Source organism: Bos taurus, chromosome X, assembly GCF_002263795.3.
Source record: "Bos taurus isolate L1 Dominette 01449 registration number 42190680 breed Hereford chromosome X, ARS-UCD2.0, whole genome shotgun sequence".
NCBI classification, from domain to species: Eukaryota; Metazoa; Chordata; class Mammalia; order Artiodactyla; family Bovidae; genus Bos; species Bos taurus.
Window position 1 is genome coordinate 87274542 of NC_037357.1, and position 22291 is coordinate 87296832.

The window sequence follows — 22291 nt, forward strand, 5'->3', positions numbered from 1 at the left end:
GACACTCCTTGGACCGCGAGCGGGGAGCGGGCTTTCCTCAGCTGCGCCTCTCTTCCTCGGACCCGGCCCTGGACCCAACCTCGGACTCCAAAACGGCTCCACCATGGAGGAGGCGGACCGAATCCTCATCCATTCCCTGCGCCAGGCCGGCACGTAAGGACACAGCCCCCGCCTACCTCGGAATGCCCACATCCGGGACTCCAAAACTCCGGATCCAGTCACCCGGGAACCTTAAAACCCCAGACCTTAACATCTAGGGATCCAACCTCCAGGACCCTAAGACCCTCCCTCCTCCATACACACACACACACACACACACACACACACACACACACACTCTCTCTCTCTCTCTCTCCCCAACCTTTGACCCCTACACTTGGTAAACCCCAAACTCCAGGACCTAGGCACCTCGAGACCTTAAAACCTTGCAATCTCAAGGCCTGAGCTCCTGAAGTCTGTGGATCTTAACATCAGTCCCTGGAACCCTGATATCTGGAGATTCTAAAACACCTGTATCCTGAGAACCAAGGAACTTAAAACCCTGGGGTCCTGGCACTCAGGGACTCCAAAACCCTCTGGGACTGGATACTTGGGAACCTTCAAACCTCTTTTCCCAACACCCAAGGCTTTTACAATCCCAGGACTTTAAAATCTGGTGTTCTTAATGCCTGGTGACCCTGACACACTGGGACTCCTGCATTCGAGGGTCCTAAAAACCCAGGATGACAACATGTAGGGAGCTTGACTTCCAGATTGCTTGAGACTAGGTGGTCTTGATATCCAGGGACTCTGACATTTGGAAGTCCTGAAAATCCCAGCTTCCTGACGTCGAGTCTCAAAACCCTAGCAGTTCAATATCTAGGGGCCCCTGACATGCAGGGAACATGATATCTGGGGATGCAGAAACCCAGAGACCATTCCATCTGGGCTTCTAGGCCTTCCCAGACCCCAGGAATTTGGGACTTTTAGGCATAGGGAAATTTGAGATTTTTTGAATTTGGATCTCTTCCATCCACCATTCTACACTGAGGTCTTAGGACCTAAGGACTACCTCCCACCACCACCACCATTTTTAGTTTTACAAATGGAAGTCAGCCAGCAACACTGAGGACCTGTCTGAACTGTGTCCATCCTCACCACCCCATCCCAGTATTAGGGCTTACAGGAGACTGTACGGCTATGCCTCATCCCTGTTTCCTGACTACTCCCATCCCCCTCATTGTGTCTGCCCCCTTCTTCTTCAGGGCAGTTCCTCCAGATGTGCAGACCCTGCGAGCCTTCACCACTGAGCTGGTGGTAGAAGCTGTGGTCCGCTGCCTGCGTGTGATCAACCCCGCTGTGGGCTCTGGCCTCAGCCCCCTGCTGCCTCTTGCCATGTCTGCCCGTTTCCGTTTGGCCATGAGCCTGGCTCAGGCCTGCATGGTGAGTGCCTTCCTCCCGATATACACAGCCTCTTCCTTCCTCCTTTATAGTCGCCAGACTCCTTTGAAACTCTTTTGACTTTCCTCTCTGCTACCTCCCCTTGTGACTTAGTGGTTAAGGCTGCTGGCTCTGTGGTCAAACTGCCTAAGTAACTGAGACCCTGGCTACAGCACTGGCTGTGTGTGACCCTAAACCTTGTAGCCCTCAGTTTTCTTCTCTGTGAAATTGGGATGATAAAAGTAGGGTTGTTAGGATCATCAAATGAGTTGATCCAGTTTGCACCTGGGTGACTCCTGGCTTTCATATTTTGAGCTTGCTGCTGCTGCTGCTAAGTCCCTTCAGTCGTGTCCGACTCTGTGCGACCCCACAGACGGCAGCCCGCCAGGCTCTGCCATCCTTGGGCTTCTCCAGGCAAGAACACAGGAGTGGGTTGCCATTTCCTTCTCCAATGCATGAAAGTGAAAAGTGAAAGTGAAGTCGCTCAGTCGTGTCCGACTCCTAGCGACCCCATGGACTGCAGCCTACTAGGCTCCTCCATCCATGGGATTTTCCAAGCAAGAGTACTGGAGTGGGATGCCATTGCCTTCTCCGATTTTGAGCTTAACACCAAGTATTTTTCTAAATCCTATAATATCCATTTACCAGTTCTGAAACAGCCCTGTTTGATTAAATGCTCAGGCTGAATTAACCACCTGTTCTGATTGGCCCAGCCTGGATCCTATGGTCATCCCTATAGGGCACTGTGAGTAGCTACTCCATCAGGATCACATGGAGTTGGGGGAGGGAGGGTTATCCAAAGGAAGATATGCTGGTTAATTTAAACAGTGTCTGCACTAAAACTTCACTCTGCCCTGTTAGCCAGATAGGCTTGATCTGGCTTCTTGCATTCCAACAGCCTGTAGCTATGTAATGAATGTCAGCATACCCAACATATGCAGTATTTGGTGGTAGAGGGCCAATAGTGTTAACTACAGTAAAACTTTCCACTTAGCCCCAAGGGACAGGGTGGTCCGGTTTCTTGAATTTGTGCCTTGCTTGTGTAGTCTCTGTCTCTTAGAAATAGGCCTCTACCCAGCCTTCGGCTCTCAGGTTCACCTAGCTCTTAGGTGTTCTTGGGTTCTTCTGTCTCGGGCTTTTGGTGGCCTTCAAGGCGAGCAGTCTGTCCTCTGGCCTGGGGTTGTCTTCTTGAGAATGGCACTTTATAAGGGGGAACGTGGGTCCTCTGTTTGTCTAGACGGGGGCACAGTGAGACATGTTGAGGAGGGGCTGGGGCTTAGGCTTCCCCCAGTTTTCTGTTACCTCCTTCTCTCAGTGTTGTTTCCCACTGGATTTGATGGTTATCTACTTTTCTGCACACTAACTTTTGCGTGGGGAAGAGAATGTGGCTTTTTCAGTGATGGAGAAGTTCACGTAATTGTCTGGCCCCAAAGTCTTGGTTTGGCCTGAGCATCTAGAAAGCCTGCTGTGTGTCCAACTCTTTGTGATGCCATGGACTGTAGCCCGCCAGGCTCCTCTGTCCATGGGATTTTCTGGGCAAGAATACTGGGGTGGGTTGCCATTTCCTTCTTCAGGGGATGCAAAAGCAAGTAGAGAAAGTTTCTTAACTCAGCTGGGTGCTGCTTCTGTAGCACACCTTGGCTCAGCACTGCCACCTTCTGGTGTCTGCCTTGTCATGTGCCCTACTGCTGACACCGCTTTCTGCGACTCAGGCACCTTCATATTTTGGTGTCTGTCATTTCACACACCCCACTCCTGGAATGAGTTTCTGTATCAGTCACAACTCTTTGATTGCAGGTGTCGGGAAAAACCCAAAGTAAAGTAGCTTAAAAGACAGTGGTTTTCACACTTTTTGTCTGCGACCCTCTGAAATAAATATGTCCTACATTGTGACCAAATACACATATGTCTGTATAATAACGATGTTATATATAATCATGATGTTTTCTGAGTGTTGCTCTGTGCTGGCTGTTGTGGTAACTTGGCATCAAGCCATTGAATTATTGAGCCAGCTTTCTGAAGTAGGCACTGTTGGTATCCTTTTACTCAGGTGAGGATAGTAAAGCTCAGAGAGGTTAAGTGATTTGCCTGTGGTCACACAGTTGGTAAGAAGCAAAGCTTAGATTTGAATCCAGAAAGTCTGCTTTCAGAATCCATGCAGCTCCAGACCAGAACCTTGATGGGCCTTTTTACCACTTAAGTTAAAATGAAAGTGTTAGTCACTCAGTCGTGTTTGACTCTTTGTGACCCCTGGGCTGTAGGCTGCCAGGCTCCTCTGTCCAGGGGATTCTCCAGGCAATAATACTGGAGTGAGTTGTCATTCCCTCCTCCAGGGGATCCTAATCCAGGGATCAAACCCAGGTCTCCCACATTGCAGGTAGATTATTTACCATCTGAGCCACCAGGGAAGCCTTTTTTTTGTTTTTAATCCCTTAAAGCATCCACATAGAAACACTACTGTCAGCCCCATTTTACAGCTAGAAACTGAACTGGGTGGTTAAATAATGAGTCCAAAGCTTTATAGTGAGTCAAGGAGCACAGGTTAGATTTCAGCTGCAACCTTTTTGACTCCAAAGCCCATAGTCTCTTTTGAAACCATTATTTACTGTTTTATGGAGGTCATTTTTATCAGAGTCCAGTCCAGACACAGAAACCCTAGCAGTAATTTGAATAGGGAAAATTTAATATGAAGAACTGTTGCCTTTCGACACTATCTAGACAGGGGTCCATGTGGCATTGTTCTGGGTTCCCATCATAACTTAAAGGGGAACTTTCACAGTGTCCAGAGCCCTTGATACCCTACAGGTGAAGGAGGAGGATGTCCTTGAATTCCTTGCAGCAGGAACCCACTTAGGTGGCACCAACCTTGACTTCCAGATGGAACAGTATATCTACAGAAGGAAAAGTGATGACATCTACATCGTAAATCTGAAGAGAACCTAGGAGAAGCTTCTGTTGGCAGCTCATGCCATTGCCATTGAAAACCCAGCTGATGTCAGTGTCACCTTCTCTAGGAATACTGGCCAGTGAGCTGGGCTAAAGTTTGCTGCTGCCCCAGAGCCACTTCTGTTGCTGGCCACTTCACTCCTGGAACCTTTATTAACCAGATCCAGGCAGCCTTCCAGGAGCCAAGACTCCTGGTGGTTACTGATCCCAGGGCTGACCACAAGCCTCTCACAGAAGCCTCTTACGTTAACCTGCCTACTGTTGCTTGATGCAGCACAAACTCTTCTCGGCAGGATGTGGACAGTGCTATCCCATGCAACAACAGGGGAGCTCACTCAGTGGGTCAGATGTGATGGATGCTCTGTGCCTGTGTGGCATGATCTTGTGTGAATACCCATGAGAGGTGTAGCCTGACCTCTACTTCTACAGAGATCTTGAAGAGATTGAAAAGGAAGAGCAGGTGGCAACTGAGAAGTTGTGACCAAGGAGGAATTTCAGGGTGAATGGACCATTCCAGCTGCAACTCAGCCTGAGGTGGTGGACTGGTCTGAAGGTGCTCATGTGCCTTCTATGCTTATTCAGCAGCCTGCCACTGAAGACTTGTCTGCAGCTCCCACTGCCCAGCCCACTGAATGGGGAGGGACAACTACCGAGGGGCCTTAAGCTGTGCTTCTACAAACTCTTAAGATGGAAATTCAGTTGAGAGAAAATAAACAGTTTCTTAAAAAAGAACAAGAATTGTTAACTAGATGAAAGATGGTTAGTTACTGAAAGAGTAACTCTCCAAGGTGTGACAGAAGTGACACGATACCTTGAGAAGTCTCACGTGCACTCCAAACCATTCACCTGATTACCCTTACCTGGCTGCTGAGAGGGGGATTACTTTGATTAGTTTCTTGTGTATCTTTCCAGTTTTTCAGAAAAAAAATGAAGATATAAGCAAATATAAATATATATTCTTATTTCCCCCCTTTCTTACATAAAAGAAAACATATACCTAAATTCTTATACTTTTTCCCCCCTTGCAGCATATCCTGGAAATCGTTTCATATCAGACAATAGAGCTCTTCCTCATTTTTTTCTTTGTGAAGCTGTAGAGTAGTTCATTGTATGTACGCACTGTAGTTTATTCAACTACTCTCCTATGCTTGAACATTTAGGGAGTTTCCAGTATTTTGCAGATAATGCTGTAATGAATAATCTTGCACATCTATATTCATGAATTGTTGGAGGCATATCTTCATGGTAAACTAGAAGTAGGATTGCTAGGTGAAAGAGTAAATGCATGTGTCATTTTGTTAGATTTTGCCAAATCACCTTCATTGGGATTGTTTAATTTCTGTATTTCTGACAGCAGTATATGAGAGAGTATCTGTTTTCCCACAGCGTCTTGCACTGAGGAAGTGTAGTGTCAGAGTTCTGCCTGTTCAATAGGTGAGGAATAGTATCTCCAAATAGTTTTCCCGCTAGTTTTGCACTTTGAAAAGCTTTTGAATTTAAGGAAAAATGAAAATAGAAACATAACATCTTTCTCCTAGCTTCCTATACTGTTAACATTTTACTTCATTCTTTTCTATCTGGGTACACACACACACATTTCTTTTCTAAACCATTTGAAAACAGCAGACATTGTGATACTTCATACCTAAAACTTTCAGTGCACCTTTCCTAAGTATTGATAAAAGGACAATCACCAGTATAACCGTAGTACCATGATCACACCCATGAAATTGAATATCGATAGAATAGTAGTATTTAATATTTGTACATGGTCAGATTTCCTCAGTAGTTACAAAGATATCCTTTACAGCTGTTTTTTTCCAATTACAGAATCCAATCAAAGATCATACATTTTATTTCACTGTTATATCTCTAATCTTCTGTATCCAGCAGCAGTCCTTCTTAGTTTTTCTTTATTTCTTTTTGCAATGACCCATGTCTGAAGCGAGGAGGCTGGTCGTTCGATGGAATGCCCACAATCTGATCTGATTGTTTGTTCATGACTAGATTCAAGTCTGGGGCAGTAACTCTGTGCCAGTGATAGTATCTCTCTACCCAAGTGGAACTTCAGGAGAACATAATGTCAGTTTATCCCAGATCAGTGATACTCACGTTGGGGCTCAGTGTGCTTTCAATTCAAGTCTCCTTTGTAAGTGAAGTTGGACATGTTTGCATATGTTTAAGGACCATTTTTTCATTCTTTTTCTGGGAATTGTCTATCTGTTCCTATCTTTTGCCTCCTTTACTGTTGCACTGCTGGTCTTTCGGCTTGTGTGGTTTTAGGTACTCTATATATATTAGGTGGGCTTCCCAGGTGGCGCTAGTGGTAAAGAACCTAGCACCAGCGGTAAAGCCAGTGCAGAAGACAAGAGTTGCGGGTTTGATCCCTGGGTTGGGAAGATCCCCTGGAGAAAGAAATGGTAACCCACCCAGTATTCTTGCCTGGAGAATGTCATGGACAGAGTAGCCTGGTGGGCTACAGTCCATAGGGTCACAAAGAGTTGGACACAACTGAAGCAACTTAGCATGTATGCTATATACTAGGTAGATTCACTCTTTGTCTTTGATATGTTGATGTATGGGAGAAACCAACATAATATGTATAAAGCAGTTATCCTTCAATTAAACATAAATAAATTTTTTTTAAAAAGAATGCAGACAAGAGGCTGGATATGTGACAGCTAGTTGCAACATCTTAAATTAAAAAATCAAGTCCAAATACTATTTTTTCCCATCTTGTTATTATGCTTTGACATTGCTCATTATATTTTTTCTTTAAATTTTTTTTTTGTGTATTCAGAAACACTCATCTTCTCTTTTATGGCCTCTGGGTTTTGATCATATTTAGCAAGGCCAGAGCTTTAACTTTAAAGTTCTGGAGGCCGTGGGGAGGCAAGGGAAAGTTCGGAGGGTGGTGGCTGGTGAGAGCATGGTAGCATTTGGAGTCTCTGCCCTGGGCTCTCAGGTCAGGACGATCCTGCCTGTCAGACTCACAGGTGTCACCCTTTCCAACCCCCAGGACCTGGGCTACCCCTTGGAGCTTGGCTATCAGAACTTCCTCTACCCCAGTGAGCCTGACCTCCGAGACCTGCTTCTGTTCTTGGCTGAGCGTCTGCCCACTGATGCCTCTGAGGATGCAGACCAGTCTGCTGGTATGGGGCGCTTGGGGTGTGATGGGAGTGAGGGAGAGGGTGTTGTGGGGCTTGAGAAAAGAGGAAGGGGTGAAAAGTTTGGTGGGGGTGGAGTATGTGTCTTAGGGAGAGCTAAGTGGGAGGACTGGGGTGGAGAGGGGGATACAGGTCATGGGGAGGGAACTGGGGCTTGGGCTGACCCAGGTGGGGAGTTGGTGCTGGAAGGGTCCTGTGGCCTTACCTCCTGCCTTGCCTGCCCCGACTCTAACCACACTGGCCTCAGTGATGCTCCTCAGACACATCAGGCCACTCCAGCCTTAGGGCCTTTGCATCTGCTGGCTTACTCTCCCAGGTACTTACTCTCATGGTTCACTCCCTTACCCCTTGGAGTTTCCTGTTCATGTGTCACCTGAGGGAGGCCTTCCCTGGATTGCCTTGTTCAAAACAATATCTTCCTCTCCCTGGTCCTTAGCCTCCTTTCCTGACAACCACCTGCCAGTTTTCTGCATTGTACTTATGACCTCAGTCATGCCTCTATCAGCCTGCCGCCCTGGGAGGGCAGGAGGATATTTATCAGTTTGTTCACTGAGGTAGCCTAAGGGTCTAGAATGGGGACTGGTACAGAGTAGGCGCTTAATAAGTGTTCCTTGAATGACTGTGAAAATGATAGCTACATAGATATGTATCTCTGCGAGGGGGTCAGGCTGCTCTCCCAGGGTGTATGCATTTTTGGAGTTGTGGCATTATTACCTGATGGATACCCCCTCCCCTCTCCCCTAGGTGAATCTGCTATCCTCCTCCGGGCCATCGGGAGCCGGATCCGGGACCACCTGGCCCTGCCCTGGGTCCCACCCCTCCTTCGCACTCCTAAACTACAGTACCTCCAGGTGGGACCCCTCAACTCGTGTTAATATTGCTTGTCACTGCCCTGCCTGCCTTGTCCCCAATTGTTTGCTCAGGTTTTTGGCCCCTTCCCTCTGCCCACCCCCAAACACGATTCACCCTAAAGGCTCTCTGATTCTGCTCTCCCACCAGGGCTCAGCCCACCAGAAGCCTTTCCATGCCAGCAGGCTGGTCATGCCTGAGTTGAGCTCCAGAGGAGGTGAGCAGGAGGCTGTGGAGAGGGGCTGAAGGGAGGGGCAGAGGTGGGCCTGCCCGTGTGGTGAGGCCGGAGGGCTGGCTGACTCTTGCTGCTTCTAGAGTCCCGGGAGTTCCAGGCAGGTCCCCTGCTGCTACCAGTTCCTGCCCAGGTGCCCCAGCCGGCTGCCAGGGCGGCCTCACTCCTCGAACACCATGCCATCCAGCTTTGCCAGCACACAGGCCGGGACCGTGCTGGGGACGAGGACTGGGGCCACCGGACATCCCGCCTCCCCGCCCAGGTACTGCTTGGTGCTTGGCCCCCCCTGATGAGGCCGCTCCTCCCTACAGCTCCCATTTCATCTCCCTTTAGTCCTCTGCCACTCTTTTTTCCCCACTTTGTCCCTTTCTTCCATTGTTTCCTCTCTCTGTGCAACTACCTGGTTCCCTGCCTGAAAGGACGCTGGAGCCAGAGAGTCCTCACACAAGTCAGTATGGCCCCTCAGAGCTTCGGTGTCCTGCTCTGACACATGGGTGGTAATACTGCTCTCCTCCGAGGGTGATGTTCCACCAAAGGTCGTGCACGGGCAGCCAGAGCCATCAGGATCTCCTCCCTTTCTCCCTGCTTCTGTTACCTCCTTCCTGCCCCTAATTCGCTTCCTCTTTCTCTGTGTCGTCATCACCGATTACAGCCTCCAGATCTCTGACCAACTCTTCCCACCACTGGCTTTCTCGTTTTGTGGTTTTGCTGCCCCTCTTTCTCTCTCCCCACCACTGTCTCATTTCTGTACTGTCTCCCCACCTCTGTCTACCTCTATATCTGTCCCTATATCCCCTTTGTCCACCTCAGTGTCTGTCTCCATCCCCTCCCCACTTTGTCTACCTCTATAACTGTCCCTTTCTGCCTCCCCCACTGCCATTTGTTCTGTCTTTATCTTTTTCTCTCATTTTAAAACTTATAGGCACTTCAAACACAGAAGTAGAGAGAGTAGTTTCATGAGCCCTATGGCCCTATCATCCACCTTCAATTAAAGCATTTTGCAGGACTTCCGTGGCAGCCCAGTGGTTAGGACTCTGTGCTTTCACTGCCAGGCCCGGGTTCAATCCCTGGTCAGGGAATTAAGATCTTGCAAGCTCTGTGGTGCAGCCAAAAAGAAAAAAAAAAGATCCAAGCATTTTTCCAATCTTTCCTCATCTCTTCTTTATTTTTTGTGTGTATTATTTTAAAGCAAATTCAAGATTTCATGTCATTTAAAAAAATTTATTTATTTTAATTGGAAGCCAATTACTTTACAGTATTTTAGTGGTTTTCGCCATACATTGACTTGAGTCAGCCACGGGTGTACATGTGTCCCAGCTGGTGCTCTGGGACAACCCAGAGGGATGGGGTGGGGAGGGAGGTGGGAGGGGGGTTCAGGATGGGGGGACACATCATGTCATTTTAACTCTGAATACTTAGGCAGACATCTCGTGATTCAAAAGGGCATTCACTTTTTAAAAATAAGTTTTTAAAATTTATTTATTTTTGGCTGTGCTGGGTCTTTGTTGCGTGGGCTTTTCTCTAGTTGTGGCAAGCAAGGGCTACTTTATAGTTGTGGTGTGCAGGCTTCTAATGGCTTCTCTTGTTGCAGAGAATAAGCTCTAGGCATGTGGGCTTCAGTAGTTGTGGCCCACGGGCTCTAGAACACAGGCTTAGTTGCTCCATAGCATGTGGGATTGTCCCGGATCAGGGACCAAACCTGTGTCTCCTGCATTGGCAGGCAGATTCTTTACCACTGAGCCACCAGAGAAGCCCCAGGGCATTGACTTTTTAATGCAACCAGCAGGCCATCTTCACAGTTAAGAAAATGAATAGTGACCTCTTAATACTATCCAACACTGAGTTCACAATCAGATTTCTCCATTTGTCTCAAAACTGCCTCTGTTTTCATATCTCTCTGCTCCACTCTGCCTCCGCCCCCTTCTTTTCCCAGCTCATCTGACTCAGTCTCCACTCTGTCCCCACATGTCCTTTCAGTGTTGGTCTCTAATTTGGGAGCTGCAGGCTTGTCTCCCTTCCCATAGCCTCCTCCATTGTGGAGAGCCGAGTGGGTGGAGAGAAATGGGGCTGTCCTCAGGGAGCTCCCAGGCTGGTGGGCCCAGACAGTGGGGCCGGGTCCTCTTGTTGGAGAGGCTGGAGGGTGGGTGCGACTTGGGGGTGGCCCCTTGTCAGGCAGCTCCCTGGTGGAGGCAGGGCCTCGGGTACCCAGCAGACCTCCACCCCCTTCCACTGTTTCCAGGAGGACACACGGGCTCAGCGGCAGCGGCTACAGAAGCACCTGGCCGAGCATCTGCGCCAGACCTGGGGCCGGCCAGGGCCCCCGCAACAAGCCCGAGACCTGGGAGAAGTGCTGCAGGCCTGGGGTGCTGGGGCCAGGCCTGGTACTCCCAAAGGCTCCCGCTTCACACATTCCAAGAAGTTCACCTTCCATCTGGTAGGTGGGGCTAGGGCATGCTGATGGCACCAAGGTTGCTGTAGGTATACACACCACACTCTCTCCACACAAGAGGCCCCTGTTCCCACCAGACCTGCCTGCTCCCCACTGAGGTGGGTACCCAGAGGAGTCCCCTGGCTTCTTGGGAACTTCTGTGGAGAAAGGGTCCAGGGGTGGGAGCCGTGTAAATGTGTAGGACTGCTCTTTGTGCAAAGCTCAGCTTTCTCTGGAGAGTTTCTTCTGGATATCTCTTCTTGGATGGTCACCCGGAGGGGCCCTCACCCCTTTCATGGGCAGGTGGGCAGGAGCTGTGTCAGGGTCAGGGAGGTTTTTTATAAGTAAACACTCCAGTCTAAGGTCACAGAGAGTGCTTTGATCCTCACACATATTCCGACAGCCATCAGTGCACTATACATGAGTACTGTGCTGGGAGGGCGCCGACAGGGGATATTGAGGTTGGCTGTGAGGGCCTGGGCCTTCCCCGACAGCCAAGATGCTCCTTCCTCCCTCCCCAGGAGCCTGAGGCCCAGGCAGCCCAGGTGTCAGATGTGCCGGCCACCTCCCAGCGGCCTGAACAGGTGAGCAGAGCAATGGTGGGTGGGGCGGTGTCCTGGGCCCTTGGCTGTCTATTGGGCCTGACACCCCCACATCGCCTGGCCTGTGTCTACCAGGACACGTGGGCAGCCCAGGAGCAGGAGCTGGAGTCTCTTCGGGAGCAGCTGGAGGGGGTGAACCACAACATTGAAGAGGTTGAAGCTAACATGAAGACGCTGGGAATCAACCTTGTGCAGGTGAGGGTTGGGGAGGGGCTGCCCGCTGAGGTCGGGCTTAGGGGGCTTAGAGGGACTTGCGGGGACTGAGGGTACTCTGTAGAGGTCTGCAGATGTCAGAAAGATTCGTGGAAGCCATTGGGGGACCTGTGGGACTCTTGAGGGTTCAGGAGAATCAGGGGGAGTGGGAGGAGGATGTGGGACCTGTAGGGGTTAGAGGTGCCTTGCTGTCTGTGAGAGTCGGGAGGGGTGTGACTGTCCATGGGCAACTGGAGGGGCCTGTGGGCCTCCTCGGGGCTTCCAGGGGAGTCAGTGTTGAGGTCAAGGAGTCAGAGGGGTCTGCTGTGGGTGCCTGTCTCTGCTTATATGTCTCTGTTGCTATTGGGAGGGGTCTGAGGGGCCTATAGGGGCATGCTAAGTCACTTCAGTTGTGAATCTTTGTAACCCCATGGACCGTAGCTCCTCTGTCCATGGGATTCTCCAGGCAGGAATACTGGAGTGGGTTGCCATGCCCTCCTCCAGAGGATCTTCTGACTCAGGGATCGAACCCCCATCTCTTGCATCTCCTGCATTAGCAGGCGGGTTCTTTACCACTAGTGCCACCTGGGAAGCCATAAGGGCTAGAGGGATGTATTGTCATCTGTTGGGGTTGGGCTAGGCCAGGGCTTTCCAGGCCCAGTAGGCTGGGCTCCCCCACTGACTGGGAGTAAGGGTTTCTGGGGTGCCAGGTGGAGACTGAGTGTCGGCAGAGTGAGCTCAGCATCGTGGAGCGTGAGCAAGCCCTGCGTCTGAAGAGCCAGGCGGTGGAGCTGCTGCCCGACGGGGCTGCCAACCTTGCCAAGCTGCAGGTGGGGCTGGTGCTGAGGCTGGGCTGGGAGGGTCGGAGTTGGGCGGGCCCAGCCTGTGTTATCTGCAGCCTCCCTCCCACCATCACCCTCCAGCTTGTGGTAGAGAGCAGTGCCCAGCGGGTCATCCACTTGGCGGGTCAGTGGGAAAAGCACCGGGTCCCGCTCCTCGCTGAGTACCGCCACCTCCGAAAGCTCCAGGACTGCAGAGAGGTAGGTGGTGGGGTCCCAGACCATGGGTGGGGCAGGTTCAGTCCCTCCCTAGGGGGCTAGTCCTGTGCTCTGCCTCACTACCCTCTCTCTGTGGGACCCTGGCAGCTGGAATCTTCTCGACGGCTGGCAGAGATCCAGGAGCTGCACCAGAGCGTTCGGGCAGCTGCCGAAGAAGCCCGCCGGAAGGAGGAGGTCTACAAGCAGCTGGTAAGACCCGTGGAGCTTCCCTGGTGGCTCAGACAGTAAAGAATCCACCCACCAATGCAGGAGACATGGGTTTGATCCCTGATCTGGGAAGATCCCCTGGAGAAGGAAATGGCAACCCACTCCAGTATTCTTGCCTGGAGACTCCCCATGGACAGAGTAGCCTGGCGGGTTACAGTCCATGGGGTCGCAGAGTCAGACATGACTGAAGCGACTGACCAACCAACAACCAAAGACCTGTGTGGGGGCCTTGGGTAGCTCAGAGTGGGGGAGGTGTGGGTCCAAGGGGAGCACCCGCTGTTTCTGTGTAGGTGTCAGAGCTTGAGACCCTGCCCAAAGATGTGTCCCGGTTGGCCTATACCCAGCGCATCCTGGAGATTGTGGGCAATATCCGGAAGCAGAAGGAAGAGATCACTAAGGTACACCATTGTGGCTGTGGAAGGTGGGTCACGCAGGCAGACATGCCCAAGGGCAGGATGTGTGTTGCAGGGTGACACAGGGACCTTACACCCTATGGAAGGCAGAGCTATCTGGCCATACTTGGCACAGCACAGCCCCACATAGTCCATTCCAGCCACCCCTGAGCCTGTCTAGATGTGACAGCATGAATATGAATGGCCTCAGCTGGCTGGCTGCCTGTCCCAGACATGGGCTCACGGGTACCCTGGTCTCTGCCAGATCTTGTCTGACACGAAGGAGCTTCAGAAGGAAATCAACTCTCTGTCTGGGAAGCTGGACCGGACGTTTGCAGTGACTGATGAACTTGTGTTCAAGGTTTAGGGCAGGCTGGGCTGGGTGCAGGGGTGGGGTGGGTGGGCCTGGACCAGGTGTGAGTCTCATAGTTACAGTGATGCTTGCGCCTGGCTTTGCCCCATGGAAGGTGAAGTCAGAGGAGTGGAAATGGGTGGCCTTGTTGGGGGAAGGTGGGGGTGGGGTGGGAGTGGGGCAGGACAGCCCACTGACACCTTCAAGATCCCCTGTTTCATCAGGATGCCAAAAAGGACGATGCTGTTCGGAAGGCCTACAAGTATCTAGCTGCCTTGCATGAGGTGAGGGGAGAAGTGTGCCTGGGGGCTGGCTGGGGAGGGGACAAATTTGGGTGTAAGCCTTCCACTCCTGCTGTCCCCAGAACTGCAGCCAGCTTATCCAGACCATCGAGGACACAGGCACGATCATGAGGGAGGTTCGAGACCTGGAGGAGCAGGTAAGGCCAGGGGGTGGGAGGGCTCAGCAAGGCAGGCCGGGGGACAGAGAGGCTGTGGGACCAGACCTAGCCAATGGCTGGGGTCTTAGCCCTGCCCATTAGTAACTGGTTGTGTGACCTGGAACTGCCCAGTGGCCTGCTCTGACCCCCGCCTTCCGTCCTGAGGGTCCTCATACCTGCCTCCAGGGCCATTGGCAGAGGCTTCAGCTTAAGTATGGGCTGGGTGATCCTGCCACGCAGCCAAGGATGCTTCAGGTGGATGGGTGACATCTGCTAAGGCCTGGTGGTGGGACAGAGCAGGCTGTTATTGGGGCAGGGGGTGGGAGGAGCACAGTGGGGCCCTGAGTGGCTGCAGTGGGGTGTTGGCGGCAAGCAGGAACTGAGAAGGGGGCCCTGTGTGCTAAAGGGCTGTGGTTCACATTGCCTTAGATTGAGACGGAGATGGGCAAGAAGACCCTCAGCAACTTGGACAAGATCCGCGAGGACTACCGAGCCCTTCGCCAGGAGAACGCTGGGCTCCTGGGCCGGGTCCGCGAGGCCTGAGTAGCCCCACCAGAGGTCTGCCCCCGGCCTCAGGCAGGGATGTGGAGTGCTGGCGGCACTGGCCCTCGCTGTGCCCTCTGATTACCATTGGGTTCCTCCTGCTGCAGCCTTGGCCCCAGAGCCTCGCCCACCTCACCCCGACCCTTATCTGGGGCAGTCATCCAGAGTGTGGGAGCTTGGCTTCAGTTTATTGTGAAGGGCACGGGGCGGGGGTTGGGGTCTTGGATCTCAAATAAATGAGGGGCTCTGTCTGCAGTCGAAGCTGAGGCATGGAAGAGGGTGCAGGGCTCAGGGTGGGGGAGGGGTGGGTGGCAGGTGAGACGCTGGATACATTTGGTGAGTTGGTGTGTGTAGCCCTGGGCGTCTGCCTGGGACTCCAGAGGCCCCTCGGGGTGCTGTGTGGGTGTGCATGTGCACATGAGACGTGCTGGTGAGTTCAGAGTCTGTGTGACCAAGCATGTGTGTCGGGAGCCACGCGTTACCGTGTGTGACCTGCGTGCATGCGTCTGGGTGGCTTTCTGGAACCTGACATCCTGAAGGTCCCAATGCTGCTGCTGTGCTGTTGTCAGGGCCTGCCTCATGTGACACCGCACCTGTGGGCCTGGAAGCCGGCTGTGGGTATGTGCTTTGGGGGACGTGGGTTGACTGTGTGTGGGTGTGACTGTGTGACTGCAAACTTGAGGTGGTGTGAGTGTACTGAGGCAGGCTCTTCATGTTTTGGGGGTTTGCATCGAGTCCAGGGGACAGGATTGTGACTCTTATGTGTCCTTTTCCAGCTCCAAGGTCATCTGTGAGAGTGACTGAGGCAGGCTGTGTGTGTGACTGTGAAGTCTCAGTTTGGCTGAAGAGCCCATCGCAGGGGGCTGGGGAGTGGGTGCAGGGCTGGGCCTGGGGTCCCTCTGAGCATCCTTGGTGCAGAGCATGTGATCCAAGAGGGCGGTCAGCTGGGGAGTGGGGTCCCTGACTGGCAGGACAGTGCACACCTTACTTCTTGGTCCCTGCGGGCATGTCCAGGGCTGGTCACCCCTGCCCCCAGCCACTTCGATCCCCTCCCCTGTCCTCCCTTCTCTTCTTGGCTCTGAGATCAGGGGCCAGGTGTGGGGTTGGAACACCTGCTGGGCCTCTGGCTCCTCTTCTTGCGGAACTCAAACTCATCCACGGTCCACACAGCCCCCTTCTCGCTCTCCACGCGTACGAAGCACTTGTGCAGGCTCAGGTTGTGGCGGATGGCATTCTGTGCAAGGAGGACCAGCCAGCCGGGCCAGGGCCAGGGGGTGGGGGGATCAGGCAGCCATGCACTGATGCCAGCAGTGCCCACCCCAAACTGACCTCCTGCCCTTTCCCAACACGCCTCCAAGCCCCCTCCCAGGCCCACCTGTGGTGGCATTTGAGGCCCTCCCAGCCACTGCCCCGTCCAAAGAAGCTCACCTTCCAGGTGGCTGGGTGGTTTCTGAAGAAGGCAAACATGCGTGTAAACCAGTGATAGATCTCGTTGAGTGTCCGCTGCTTCTCAGGAGCCTCCAGGATGGCCTGGAGGTTAGGGAGTGTGGGGGTGAGGGGAGCTGCTCCCCCAAATGCAGCCTGACAGGGGCACTGGCCCACCTTGGGCTGGCCTCTGACCTGGGTGGAATTGTGGGGACAGGGGAAGGGAGGGAGATAGTGAGGGGTGACGGGTCAGAGACAGGGTTAGAAGTGGGGTGAGGGTGGGGCTGGGATGGGGTTAGGTGAAGGATCAGGGCTGAGGTTGGAGTTGCTTCTGGTTCAGGGTCAGGGCTGGAGTGAAGTTAAATTTCTGGGGTGGAGTTGGAGCTCTTGGGATGGGGGTAGGGTGAGATTTCAGGGTTTAGGAAGTTTAAGGGCCAGGGGTGGGGTACAGTTAGGGTTTGGAAGGAGTAAAGGGCCCAGCAGAGTTAGAGGTCAGATAAGTGACTGGTTAAGGGTCAGGCTGGGGATGAGGTGGGGTGAGTCAAGGGGTGAGGGGTGGGATGACGTGTAGCATTAGGTCAGGAGGCAGAGATGGGCCTAGTTATTTTGTGTGTCTGGACTGTAGTTAGGTCTTGACTGTGTGTGGTCATTTAAGGATCAGGGATGGGATTGGGTGTGGAGTGAGGCTGAGGGTCTGGGAATTTGATCTGCTGGGATTTAGGAATGGAATTGCGTCAGGGGTCGGTGATCATGGCTGCAGTGAGCCTCCGGGTTTGGATGGGGTGAGGCAGGTGAATGAGTGGTGTTGTGTAGGGTTAGGTGTGGGCCTGGGATGAAGGTCCATGTGGGATCTGGTGAAGCTTTGGGGAAGGCATTAGGGAGATTAAGATGAAGGGGTTGGGATGGGGTGAGGTGGGAAGGGGTTAGGGGTGGGGTCTAGCAGGGGGATGTCTTGACAGACTAGGGTACGTCAGGGCTGAGGAAGGAGTTAGGGTGAACCTGAGGTGGGCATAGGGGAAGGGGCAGAGATCAGATTAGTTTGGGGGCTATTTATAGGCCCAGGAGGCAGTTAGGCATGGGGTTGAGGTGGTCGTTAGGAAAGGGGTGGATTTAGGGCCGGCTCTTGGCTTGCCATGGCTTGGACAGCAGTTGAGGTGTGGGTTTGGGGTGTAGATGGGGAATCACATCTAAGGCATGGGTTTGTTCACACAGGAGGCCCCCTGAGGGTGTTTGGTGAGGGGAAGGTCCTCCACCCCAGCCCTCTCTTCCTTCTCCTCAGCCTGGCACCCCGCTTACCCAGCGGATGAGGGTGGCATAGGTGAAAGGGGGCCGCATGTTGTGGAACTTGAAGTAGTCCATGTTGTGGAAGAACTCTGCAAGAGGTGGGGAGGGATCAGGGGCCATCTGGGAACTCCTCACTCCCTCTTCCACCCTCTGCTCTCCACCAGCTGTCGAGTCTGCATGCCTGAAATCCCACCGTGTACACCGCTTTCCAGGATCACAATCACTGTTGGCTAAGCACTCTACGTAAATGATACCATTTCCTCTTTACACTGCTCCCACCACTATAGGGCTTATTCTTCCCAAGGTTTAAAAGTAGTAACTTCCACACCAAAGGGATGTAACTGGTTAAGTGGCGGGGCCAGGAGGGCACTCAAAGGCCCTGATCCCTGTTAAACCCATAGCCCAGACCTTGTGGATGGCAGAGGATTGGGGAGCTCAGCAAGTCACCCTGCTTTTTCTTGGTGGTGGGGAGACAAAGAGTCCCTGGGAATTATTAAGCTAGCTCTCTCCCTCCTGATGACCAAATAGAGTGAGTGGCTGAAGCTCAGAGTGAGTGAGTCCCAACCTCCAGGGAAGACAGGGCTAGACATCTGAGACCACAATGGGGGCTTGGAGGCCATGGAATTCCAGAGAGGAAGCTTTTGCAAGCAGTTGCCATTTCCCAAAGGCTGGGTGGCAGTGGCAGGGGAGAGTGGTCCCCAACCTTGTACCAGTTAGGGAGATGAGGGGTCAGGGGGCACCGTGTAGGACATGCACCACCCTTACCTGGGAATGTGCTGTTTCCATGGCTGCCCCAGAGGTGCCTCCGCACAGCAAACAGGCCATCGGGGGCCTCCTGGGGTCCTGGCCAGGCTGGGACGGTGGTGCCTGGGGTGCCAGTGGCTACGATACAGCAGGAGCCCTTGTCAGATGATGCCTGGGGGAAGAGGGAGGGGCTGGTGACCCAGAGGCTTAAACTTTCCACTTTAGTTTTAAATAAATGTTTTTATTAACAAAAGCAAGGGCGTCCTCAATTCCACTCTGATGTGGAATCCGACGAAGCAGCACAAACCATATTTATTAGAGTGGAGGTGTGGACAAATGGGTGTAGAGCACCAGTGATGGGGCCACAAGCTAGGGTTGAATTGGAATTGGGCTCTTCTGCCACCCAACTGGGACCTTGAGGAAGTCACCTAAGCCTCCCTGGCCTCAATTTTCCTCAACTGTGAAGTAGAGATGATAGTAATACCTCACACAGGCATCATGAGGAATTAAATAAGGTAACATCACCAAAGTGCTCAGAAACAATGCCTGACACCCAGGGCTGGCTATATGATCACTGCAGGTGCCCAGGGCCCGGCACTTTGTTTAATGTTCTGCAATCATCACTTTGAAATCCGAGCCCTGTGATTTCATTTTGCACCAGGCCCTGTGAGTTATATAGGTGGTTCTGCCAGCAGCACGTGGTCTGTGTTCAGTGTTGGGTGATTTGCTGTTGCTTTGCAAACTCAAGATCGTGATGTCTGGGGATCTTAAGATCAGAGAGTTTGTAAGCAGAAAGTGACAGATTCCCAGGTCTGGATGTGTTTGGAGCTGGGGACAGGGGCCCAGAGATCCCAGGACCTGGGTGCAAGGATAGGTCCCTTGCACCCTGCAGGAGCCTCTCCCACTGCCCAGCCGTCCGTGCCACCTGTGGGGTCTGGGGTGGCTCACCGCAGATGGAGCCTTGGTTTGGGCCATCTTCCCGGCCAGATGGGCCTGCATAGCACCCAGCTTCTCCTTCTCCAGCACCAGCTGTGAGGACAGGCACAGAGTGAGGCCTCGACCCACTCTTTCTCTTCCACTTATTTGCCCGGGCTGTGGTCTTCCCTGGGAGTGCCCTGCCCCCTTCCTTCCTTCAGGCCAGGCCCCTTCCTGGGTGAGCTTGGCTCCTGGCATGGGGTGGACTGACCATTTACCACACCCCCACATCACCTGTTGCTCCAGAGATTGCACCACCTCCCTCTGGAGCAGACACTGCGCCCTGCCCTTCTCATCCAGGAGATGGTCTGCCTGGCAGTGCCTGGGTAGGGGGAAGAGTCCATGCAGGTGACCATGGTGGGACAAGCCTTCTGGCTCAACATTCTGAGGGGAAAGGGCTCAGACTCTCTGGGAGGAAGGTCTCTTCAGAGTCTCAGCCTCCCTCCCCTCTTTTGACCTCAGTCTCCCTCTCACACCTGTCATTCCTTCAATGCATGCCACTTGGCATCTACTCTATGGCCAGGGTGCTGGAGATGATGATGGATGGGTAGTGAGCTGAGAGCGGGCCAGGTAAGTGAGAGTGGGAAAGGCATTCCAGATGGAGAGGACCGCCTGTCCAAAGGCCTGGTTGTGAAGACAGGATGCACTGAGTTGCCACTGATAGTTGGGTATGGTTGGAGAAGGGGGTGGGTGTGAGACAGAGAGAGAGAAACAGAGTGTGTATGTGTGTGTGTGTGTGATGGGGCTGAGAGGAGGCAGCAACAGCCACTGTGAGGATCTGGGACTTCAGGGATCAATAAAATCAGGCTGGTGTGTTGGCATGACAGGGTAGCAGGGCAAAGCAGTTAGGAGTGTGGATTCTGGAGGCTGGCTATCACTCAGAAGCTGGGTGATCTTGATCAAGACACAACCTCGCTGGCCTCAATTTCTTCATCTGTAAAATGGAGGCAATCAGCACACACCTCTATTGTGATGCCCCATTATACAGATGAGGAAACTGAGGCTCAGAGAAACTAAGTAATTTGCCCAAGATCAGAGCCCATGAGTGATGGAGTCAGGCTCTGAACCCACAGTCTCAGCTTTTGCCTCTTTCATCTTACTCCCTATCAGGATGAGGCGTGAGCTGAAACCTGCACCCCCAGACCTCCCACAAACTGACCCCCACCCCTGGACCAGAATGGGCCTGGTGGGCCCAGCTCACTCACTTGAGGAAGTCTTCTGGCTCCTTGAAGACCTTCTCACATCCGGGCCACTTGCAGACGCCATTTGCTAGCAGTGAGTAGGAGCCCTGGGGCACAGTCGAAAGGGTGCTAGGGGGGACAAAGAGTGTCAGGGGCGGGTGTGGCAGGGCAGGGAGCCTTCCCAGCCCTGTGCACTGACCTGTCTTTCCTAGGCATGCCGGGGCTTGGGAAGGTGCAGAGCAGTGCTGGCTCCCTGGAAACCCACTCCAGGCTGGCCACGTTGATTCCTGCAGGGGGGACAGGGCACCTCTGGGTGCCAGGCTCTGAAGCTTGGCCCCGACCAGGCCTCTCGTTTTGAGCTTCCGACCCCCCCCTGAGTTTAGCAGGCCCAGACTCCCAGGGGGCTCTGTGGTCCCTAACCTCCAAAGCTTCTGTAGAACAGCTCAAAGACTGTGCTGACATTTCGACTAACTGCAAAAGATCTGTGGTTCTGGGATTTTGACATTCTGCGTCTTTAAGATTCTGACATTTTTGAGAGGTTGGAGTTTCCAAGATGATAAGACCTGACCCCTCTGGCCCCCCGAGGGCCGTGATTCAGCAGCCCACACTGCTTTAGTTCAAGGATTGGGGGCTCTGGGGTTCTGTGGAACTGTGGGGTACAGTGTTACCAGGTGGCAGGCCGGGCCGGGCCTTGAGAGAGAAGAGCCCCGTAGCAGCAGTGGGTGGCGGGAGGCTGATCATAGCTGGGCTGTCCAGTGGGCGCACCTGCAGCACAGGGGTCCGGGCATGGGCGTCCACCGTTGAGAGCTGGGGGCACATGAGGGCTGTGGTTCAACCTGGTCCCCTCCCCAGTTCTCCCGCCTGCTCCACCCTCCCTACCCGTGCTGAGCTGGTACCTGGTGCACGAAGTGTGGCCTGTCCTGGAGGAGCGCCTGCAAGTGGGGCGAGGGACCCAGCCGAGCTCCGGAGGGTGCCACCATGACAAGGGGTACTGTGGGCATCTGGGGGAAGGCAGGTGGGTGACATGCTATCCTTATGCTCATTCTACATGTCTAATCCCTATACTCCTCACTACAACCCTGCCTACTGGATACTATGACCATCTCCATTTTACATATGTGGAAACTGAGGCTAAGGGAGACTGGGTGACTGTTTCAAGGTCAAGCCAGCTAGTAAGTTTCGGAGCTGGCTTCCATCCCGTCACCTTACCTCTGTGGGCCCCCAGCCCTTTGTCAAATGGGGGTGGAGACACACACGGCTATGCCTATGGGACGATGATGGGGTCTCCTCTCCTGAGATATGGGTTGGGAGGTTGGTGAGAGCCTCGAATCTCTGAGACCTGCTATGTGGGGACTTTCTTGGCCCTGTGACATCTGCATAAGTCACAGACTTGCCTGGGACCCAGAAAACCACTTCCTGTGCCCCAGCTGGGCCCCCCCTCCCAGTGCCACAGTAAAGGTCGGCACCTGTAGGCCCAGGTGCCCCACCCTGCCTGCCCTATCCTGGACCCTAGGCCTTACCTGCAGCTGTGATGGTGGCATGGGGTTCAAGGAGGAAGAGGAAGTGTGGGCCCCGCTTCGGAGATCCCGGCCTTGGAAAGTTGTCCCTGGGCTCTTGGTGCCCAGCTGGTCTGAGGCCTTGGGTGCAGCCCTCCAGCTGGGCGAGGCTCCTGGGGATGGGCTGAGTACCAAGGAAGGGGCCAAGGGCTTGGCTGGCCTGGGGTTGGGCATTGGGTCCTTGTTCAAGGGCAGGCTGCAGGGACACAAGAAGAAGGAAGTTACATGTGTGCTGGGCTGTGCGTGTATGAAACACTCAACTGTTTGAACCATGTGGACACCCCCTCTGGTCAGAGCAGG

General features: G+C 53.2%; 2 protein-coding genes and 1 pseudogene across 5 annotated transcripts in view; 2 read left to right on the forward strand and 1 right to left on the reverse strand.

Annotated features, from left to right (window-relative positions):
• CCDC22 (coiled-coil domain containing 22) lies at positions 1-15081 on the forward strand. 2 transcript variants are annotated; one of them, XM_005228144.5, is made up of 17 exons: positions 1-153; positions 1245-1422; positions 7385-7517; positions 8277-8383; positions 8532-8598; positions 8697-8875; positions 10853-11047; positions 11563-11625; positions 11719-11838; positions 12546-12665; positions 12759-12875; positions 12981-13082; positions 13391-13498; positions 13758-13853; positions 14069-14128; positions 14209-14283; positions 14713-15081. In XM_005228144.5, exons 1-17 carry the CDS (start codon positions 104-106, stop codon positions 14824-14826), a joined length of 1884 nt encoding a protein of 627 aa, XP_005228201.1. In that variant the 5' UTR covers positions 1-103; the 3' UTR covers positions 14827-15081. The 2 variants fall into 2 exon arrangements, with proteins under 2 accessions (XP_005228201.1, NP_001069484.1); NM_001076016.2 differs by lacking the exon at positions 13758-13853.
• Positions 3342-5063, forward strand: LOC107132065 (small ribosomal subunit protein uS2-like; annotated as a pseudogene).
• FOXP3 (forkhead box P3) overlaps positions 14994-22291 on the reverse strand; it is a 19293-nt gene continuing 11995 nt past the window's right edge. For 2 of the 3 annotated variants that reach the window (XM_024987814.2, XM_024987816.2), the window contains 11 exons: positions 21956-22187; positions 21332-21436; positions 21104-21242; positions 20635-20722; positions 20460-20564; positions 19489-19576; positions 19228-19308; positions 18301-18451; positions 17548-17624; positions 16255-16356; positions 14994-16060 (listed from right to left, as the gene is read on the reverse strand). In XM_024987814.2, coding sequence (XP_024843582.1) covers positions 15911-16060; positions 16255-16356; positions 17548-17624; positions 18301-18451; positions 19228-19308; positions 19489-19576; positions 20460-20564; positions 20635-20722; positions 21104-21242; positions 21332-21436; positions 21956-22187 — 1318 coding nt within the window. In that variant the 3' untranslated portion in view covers positions 14994-15910. 3 annotated transcript variants of the gene reach the window in all.

Bases quoted from the DNA above. Each gene is read 5' to 3' on its own strand.
- CCDC22 (XM_005228144.5), top strand. From the start codon at position 104: ATGGAGGAGGCGGACCGAATCCTCATCCATTCCCTGCGCCAGGCCGGC. The intron at 8,876-10,852 runs GTACTGCTTGGT...CACTGTTTCCAG, and splicing joins CATCCCGCCTCCCCGCCCAG to GAGGACACACGGGCTCAGCG. The intron at 13,499-13,757 runs GTACACCATTGT...GGTCTCTGCCAG, and splicing joins AGAAGGAAGAGATCACTAAG to ATCTTGTCTGACACGAAGGA.